The 8035-nt window shown below is 42.5% G+C and overlaps 1 protein-coding gene across 1 annotated transcript in view; it reads left to right on the forward strand.

The window, feature by feature from the left end:
* LOC126267439 (locomotion-related protein Hikaru genki-like) overlaps positions 1-7747 on the forward strand; it is a 422288-nt gene extending 414541 nt beyond the window's left edge. The window contains exon 10 of the mRNA XM_049972705.1: positions 2236-7747. Within this exon, the coding sequence (XP_049828662.1) occupies positions 2236-2435 (200 nt within the window). The 3' untranslated portion in view covers positions 2436-7747. The remainder of the gene's footprint in view (positions 1-2235) is intronic.
* The last annotated feature ends 288 nt before the right edge of the window (positions 7748-8035 follow it).

Raw genomic sequence — 8035 nt, forward strand, 5'->3', positions numbered from 1 at the left:
AAAATGACTTTCAAGTTCGTGGCGCCCTCCATCGGTAATGCTGGAATTCAATATGGTGTTGGCCCGCCCTTAGCCTCGATGAGAGCTTCGACTCTCACTCAACCAGGTGCCGGAAGGTTTCTTGGGAAATGACAGCCCGTTCTTCACTTGGGGGAGGTATCGATGTCGGTCGGTGAATCCTTGCACGATGCCAGTGTTCCAAAACATCCTGAAGGTGTTCTACACGATTCAGGTTAGGACTCTGTGCAGGCCAGCCCATTACAGGGATGTTATTTTCGCGTAACCACTCCGCCACAGATCGTGAATTATGAACAGGTGCTCGATCATGTTGAAAGACGCAATCACCATCCCCGAACTGCTCTTCAACAGTGGTAAGCAAGAAGGGGCTTAAAACATCAATGTCGGTTTGTACTGTGTTAGTTCCACGGAAAACAACAAGGGGTGCAAAGCCCCTCCATGAAAAACACGACATCCCCATTACCCACCACCTCCTAATTTTACTGGTGGCATTACACACGCTGGAAGGTGACGTTCACCATGCCATCGGATCGCCACATTGTATCACGTTATTCGTCACTTCACACAACGGTTTTCTATTGTTCAATTGTCCAATGTTTACACATCTTACACCAAGTGAGGAGCCGTTTGGCATTTACCGTCGTGATGTATGGCTTATGAGAAGTCGCTCGACCATGAAATCCAAGTTTTCACACATCCCGCCTAGCTGTCGTAGTACTTGTAGTAGATCCTGATGCAGTTTCGAATTCCTGTGTGATTGTCTGGATAGATATCTACCTACTACCATTAAAACCCTCTTCAACAGTCGGCGGTCTCTGTCAGTCAACAAAGGAGGTCTGCATGTACGCTTTTGTGCCGTGTGTGTCCCTTCACGTTTCTACTCCACTATCACATCAGAAGCAGTGGACCTAGGAATGTTTAGGAGTGTGGAAAATACGCGTACAGACGTATGACACAACTGACACCCAATCAACTGATTCTGTTCTCTCACGATGTCTAATAGCTACTGAGGTCGCTGATATGGAGTACTTGGCTGTAGGTGGCAGCACAGTGCACCTAATATGAAAAAACGTATGTTTTGGGTGGTGTCCGGATACATTTAATCACATAGTGTACATGGTAATACGCAAAATATCAAGCTAGTATCCTACGTTTTGCCACACATTCCGCAACATGCCTGGTGTGAGTGACCCAGTGGCATATCTGATGCGTTGTTGCAATGTCAGAATACTAGGAACTGCTGTTTTGTACATAATAATTTTCACATAGCCCAAAGGAAAGAAATCTAGGAGTGTAACGTCAAGTAGTATTAGGAGCGATGGCATTGAGCCATCTCTGCCACTCCAGCTGTTGGGGAAGTTCTCATTAAGAAAATCGCGGCCTTCCAGAGGCCAATGAGCGGAAGCGCTAATTTGGGGAAACATGATAGTTTCTTCCACATCATGCAGCTAGAGAACGGCATAATTCATCATCATGTTTAGGTAAACGTATCCGCTTACACTGCTTTCAAGAAAGAAAAATGGGACAATTACTCAATGGCGCCTTAACCCCACACCACACATTAACCTTTGGGTTATCCGGAATTTGTTCTCGTACAACAGGAGGATTTTCTTACGCCTAGATCCGGACTTTATGGCTGTTAAATGAGCTACAAAAGTGTAGCTTCAGCTGAAAGACAAATAAACTTCAAGATTTCATTGTCCTAAACCAACTGGTTCTGGGCAACCATCTGGTTGTAATGACTCAAAAATCTGTTTATTTTGCATCAAGTTCTTTCTCTCCATAATGGGACACAAACTTTCGCTGCACAGTAATCGGAGATTTGGTTTCGGGAAGCCACACAACACACTGAGCTCTCTTCTGGGGAAAGGGCGGGGGGAGGGGGGGGGGGGAGGAGACATTCCTTACGAACATAGCTCACACAGCACTCCTTGTAGGGAAAGAGTTCAACGAGACACGTCTTACAGGGTCTTCGTGAGTTCCCTGATAGACCAGTCACAAGAAACATACGTTAGTATTATAAATGTAATTCATATTTACTCTTGAAATCAGAGTAATCATTTACGGACACCCTGTATTTGGACTCTTTTCTCAGGACTTACAGTCGGTGAGCAACTGCTGAATCACCCTGTATTGTGGGTACTGTTGGTAACGTGCCTGCTGTGTATTTCGACAGCACCTCACCGGCAAGTAGTGACCCAGTGGCGGCTGTTGCAGGCGAGGCCCGCTGCCCGTACCCCGGCGACCCGGCGCACGGCCGCATCGCGCCCGTCAAGTTCTCGTACGAGCCGGGCGACAAGCTGCAGGTGACGTGCGGCGCGGGCTTCGTCAGCCGGCTGGGAGAGCCGCCACAGTGCCAGGGCGACGGCACCTGGTCTCTGCCCGTGCCGCAGTGCCGCAGCTACCGGCACGTCTGAGCGACGCCGCGGGCTGCTGCCAGCCGCGTCTCGCTGCCTCACCGACATCCGTGGTCACCGTCTCAGCTAGTGAACCGCCCGACGGAGATTCCTGGGGTAGCTTATCCTGTGGCAGACCCTTCACAGCTGCTGAGGTCACGTAAAGTGCGCTGACCTGCAGATCGTTTCTAGTGCAGCAGCTGAAATTGATCATAGTGGCAAAAAACAATGCAGATCACAATTTTTTCCTGCTCGGAAAACGCTACATCAGTTTTCTACACTGAATTGTCTGTAATGGGTAGACAGAGAATGGATCTAATTCACGGTGAAGGTGGTAATCTCATTGTTAGTGAAGACCTATAATAAAGAGTGAACACGAACGATGGCAAATTGTCAAAATTGCTCACTAACAATGTGAAATTTGAGTTTCTCTGCATTTAAAAAATGCGAATGCAGCTGATTACCGACGGCTGCCGATATTTCCATAGGTTAATACCCCGTCGTTACCAAGGCAAACAGTGCAGTGAAGGGGCGCTGTGCAAGGACATTTAGACCCCCTGCAGGTAGGGCTACGCGGGCCAAAAAGTACTGCACAGTATATGCAGTAAGACAACACACACACACACATACACACACACACACACACACACACACACACACACACACACACACACACGCCTAAAACAACTAGTTACACCATACAACCACAGATGGCCAACGTCAAAAGTTATCGACAGTGAGTAGTATGAGTTTTTTGGGCTAAGAGACTCGTGGTGACTTGTCACAGAATAATAATGGAATTACGATTTCTTCGGCGTGTTACACCATTTACCTCATTTTCTGTGAAAGCACTGTAATGACAGTTAAACAACGTGTAAGTGGAGTTACCAAACAGTAAAACATGAAACCCGTAGTAATGCAGCAATCCTGAGATGCAAAAGTACTGTGACGTGGCTGCTGCCGCAGAGAGAAAACCTCCACATAGCGTCGTTCTGCCGATGATCCATTATATTTAGTGAATCTACACATGAGATACACAAGGTGTCCTAGAAACGTTGCGACAAACTTCGCGGGACTGTCGAGAGTGTCTTGTGGAAGAAATCGAAGATAGAAACCCGTCATCCAACGACGCTACGTAGTGTCGATATTAGAGACGCCAGCGCCTGCCAATAGGCCACCCCTTTGGCAGCAAACGTGACTGTGTCTGCTGACAGACAGTAGGCGGAACGTCTCGCAGTTTTGTGTATTAGATAGTGACTGATTGCCACGATCGATGGAGTTAGCTGCTGCAGATCTTGTCCCCTTTCAACGTGATGCTTTGTTGCATTGAAAGATAACTGTTTCAGACAAGGGTTGCAATCTGTTGTTAATTTTTCCCCTCTATACTGAAAATCATTTGAGGATTTAGACTGTTCCAGGAGAAAAATAAACTGCAGATGGATACCCCCGTCCTAATCGTCATTTGATTTGGGCAAAGAGCAGCGGTTTCATAGTAGACAAAGCATTTCCATGCAGCAGCTCGCTCCATCTTCTCCACTGACAATCGTTCTAATCAGTCGAGATCACTACATAACGAAAAAAATTGCGAGAGGTTCCGCTTACGATCGTCAGCGGCAAAAGCCATGTTTGCTGCTGAAGGGGTCGGCTAGAGGCTGGCGCCTACAATTTCGACGCCCTGTAGCATCGTGAATGACGCTTACGGAAACGGGTTCCTGTCGTCCATCTGTTCTTCAAGATACCTCCTAAAACCCCCGGATGTGTGTCACAGCATTTCTGGGACACCCCGTATGTCAGTAAATTCCTCGACAGTAAATCTAAGCTGACCATTGCGTACAATCGTTAATGTTTAAATAACATTGCTCGAGAAACAAACCGGATGCAAAACTACTGCCACCGTATGAAAACATTTTGTTGCTAAGCAAAGACATACAGTACATATCACTAGCATTTGTATTATGTGCAAATTTTTAACTGCAATATTGAGAAAAAGACAGATGCGGTGAAACGTCAAATGGAGCGCAGTTATCCTGTAACGAACCACCGCATGGCATGATCCCTTAAAGCAAAATACTCTGAAAGCATTCTGAAGAATATCCAAAACTTTGTCGATGGAGTGACTGTTGACCCTCCGTATTTCCGGAGGCTTGGTATTATGACCAAAACCACGAACAAATCTCTGTCGCGACGCCACTGGTAGTGTCTAAAAGTGGCAGCAACGATGGGCAAATACTGACCTGTTATAACCTCGCATAGAACCTAAGAACGTCTGGGCAGAATCTCCTCGTTTACTGGGTAAGGAGTAATAAGGGCAGATGAGTATACGATTGTGGTGGTTCTGAAAGAATTAGGTCCGAACTTCAAAATGGATTACATCATTACTTGAGCTCTAGTAGATGGGCTGCAAAGCACTACCTCTGCTACCCTTGCTTAAAATATTGATTGCTAATTGCTATGTCTTGTAATTAATTTGTTAATTCTGGAGGAGCATAGAGACAAAACGCTACCAAAATCTAACACAATAACTCATCGGGAACATTTATTTAGTGAGCTGGTGCGTTGACTGATAGTTCTCGGAAAGACTTCAGCAAGACTTGACGTGAGCAGAGCATCTCCGACATTATGTCGGCTGTTCCGTTATTCATAGAGACACCAACGTTATGTGACCTCTTCCAGTAAATCATTCAATAACAGTTTTGACTTACCAGCTCTATTCCTTGTGACTTGAATACAACGCTGATCAGATGCTGGATGTCCGGATTTGTCCACAACTATCAGCTACATTGCACATTGCACATTTACGTTCGTCACTCTGTTCTTCTGAGCGTGAAACATTCTGACATACAAGCGAAGTGTGTCAGGGGCTGTGTGCAGAATTGTGTGTTATACGCTTGATGTTAGTCTATGATGTGTCATGCATGTGGGATCATCCTGTCATCAATATATCCTGCAACATTTTATGCATTCTTTACAGTCTATGAACCAGTTGTCGTCTGGGTAACAAAACTGTGTTAAGTTTGGTCCTGTATATCATTGACAATCACGTGTCGTACGTGAGAGACAAACAGCTAATAAGGTAACTGAAGATAATGCAATAACGAGTCTTTCGGTTTAATATACAAAGCCTTTTTCATGTTGTTTCTTTGGATGTGCGCTAACGCTAAGGTAACTGATTATGAGAACTCTCCCGGACGGGCATGGAAGACAGTGTTCCGTATGTCTTTGACAGCCACCGTACCAGCTAAGAAATCTCTAGTCACATAAAATTTCTCTAAACGTTTAGCCGGATGCTTACAGTCATTGGATATACTAACCTTCGGATATCAGTCAGGCATTTCGAAAATCTCTCTAATAATTCAGTGTTGCTTTCCTCCTGTGTCGGGAAATAAATTGATGGCTCTTGTCAGTGCCCTGTCAAGAAACTGCTGCTGAAGACCAAAACACCTACCCACACCCGATCAAAGTTATGACCGGACTAGAACAGTCTTAAGCGAAACGTAACATCAGCACCAGAGAGTAGTGATGCACAGGTCCAGTCCCAGAAGTACGTTGCAGTTAGTTTAAAAACTATACCCTACACGTTTCGCAAATATTTATTTTTATGAGAATTTAAATTTTCCTTCACTGAATCTCTCCTCTGGACAGAACCAAATGAAAAGTATCTTCTTGAAATCTTCGGTACTTCGCTTTTGTGCCCCCTTTGAGTCTGTCCACCCATACTGCACTATTACCGATTACTGTAGTAATGTCATTTAAATCATTTCTCACTTACAAGCACTTCCGAGTCACATTAATGAGATGGTAGCATGCTTAATTGTTGTAGCCCGACGTTCAGTCAATTAATATTCAGAAAAGTTAGATGCCAGCTTGAATTAATATTCGGAAAAGTAATATACGGCATCTCATATAATAATTCTATGATGTACCACAACTGGAATTCAACGTTGTACCACAGGTATACTCGTACCTGGCTGAGTGAACAGCTTCGGTGATCGGAGGACAAAGACATATCGTTGTAAGTGTGATCAGGTCTCTGAAAAACCACACAGTATCAAAATATCTGCGTGTTCACATACGCTTCACGTATTACATATTACTAGACTATCAATATTCTCCCAGAAAATCAACCCATTATTGCTCAAAATTTGCTCTAAATTGCAGACATTATGCGGTGTTACTTCAAAATTGTGTTAAGATAAAATTCCTTGATCCGGCAGAAGTACCAGTTTATTTTCCATACTTTTAATTTAATATGTTAACAAAACCAGTAAACGACGTACTGTTGACTGACAACCTATTGCTATTAATTGTGAATTTACATACCGAAAGAAATACCACAGCTGGGACGTGTTGTTTCATAAAGATTAATTACTTAGAGTGGTAAAGGTATAACCGCTTCTATCACCAGATTACACAATTAAGCCCTAACTCTTACACTGGAGTTACCACTTATCATACGTGAAAAGGAATGTTGCAAAATACTCCATATGTTTTAGAAGTGCTTCAGCTCATATCACGTACCAGTATCTGAATCAAGGAAAATTAAAAGATAACTGAATGTTTCAACAGTGGAGAAAGGCAGAAACGGCAGCTGCTTGAATAACACCCACCCTTTTGATACCGAAGTAATACTAAAAGAAGTATTATGAATGGCGCCCAAAGTAAAATTAAAAACTGTGCAAAAGTAAGAAACGTGTGTTTTGTGACACGAACCACCTTTGATGAAATGAGAATATTTTCTTTTCGTTTGTTTGTATGAAGCATGGATGAAACTCCAGCAGACACAAGTAAATGCCCTAATTATGGTAAATTCGCTGTAAACACAAAGTTTATTTCTTCGCCGATTTCAGCAAATTATAAATGCTGTAGGAAACAAAAATTTGAAATGAAAGCATATCAGCTTTTGAAATGTGAACTCTGTACTTTTTTTACAAGAAACATTATTTTAGATATAGTTAATGTAAGTTCATACTGTCGATATTGTCATGCAAAATTTATTGAATACACAGAACAGTAATGCATGAAGGGAAATAGCTCTAAATTTTAATTTACTACATCAACATTAATATGCATATTTTGTGTGATATAATAAAGAAGAGATAATATTAAATACAGCTATATCTATTACAGTGTAAGAAATTAAAATTACATATTTTATGTAAGTGTAACTATTGGCTTTCCCATCAATAATGTACATTACACATTTTTAATAACATCAATGCCGACAATTTTAACCATCCAACTGCATGAATCTGCTGAATGTATATAAAAATTAATGTACAAAGTAAATTTTATAGAATAAATGTGAGCCTATTACAAGAAATTGAGACTAGTAAAAATAACCTTTTTCATTGTAATGTAGTATATAAACCCCTTCCTGAATTATCCGATCTGTAACTCTGAATGACAATGAAAAATGTCAGTTCAAGGTTTCCAACTTCAAATAATTTTGATAGTTTGTGTCTCAACGTCGGTGCTTAAAATCATACTGGACAAAAAAAATTTTCATCCCAGCAGACATCAACTTAATATCGTGTTGCACCGCCCCAGTTCGGCGAGGAGTAGAATTAACACGTTCTTTTACATATAAAATATCTAGATAATGCAATCCCTCGATGATCACA

Source organism: Schistocerca gregaria, chromosome 4 (assembly GCF_023897955.1).
Source record: "Schistocerca gregaria isolate iqSchGreg1 chromosome 4, iqSchGreg1.2, whole genome shotgun sequence".
In the NCBI taxonomy this organism is placed as follows: domain Eukaryota; kingdom Metazoa; phylum Arthropoda; class Insecta; order Orthoptera; family Acrididae; genus Schistocerca; species Schistocerca gregaria.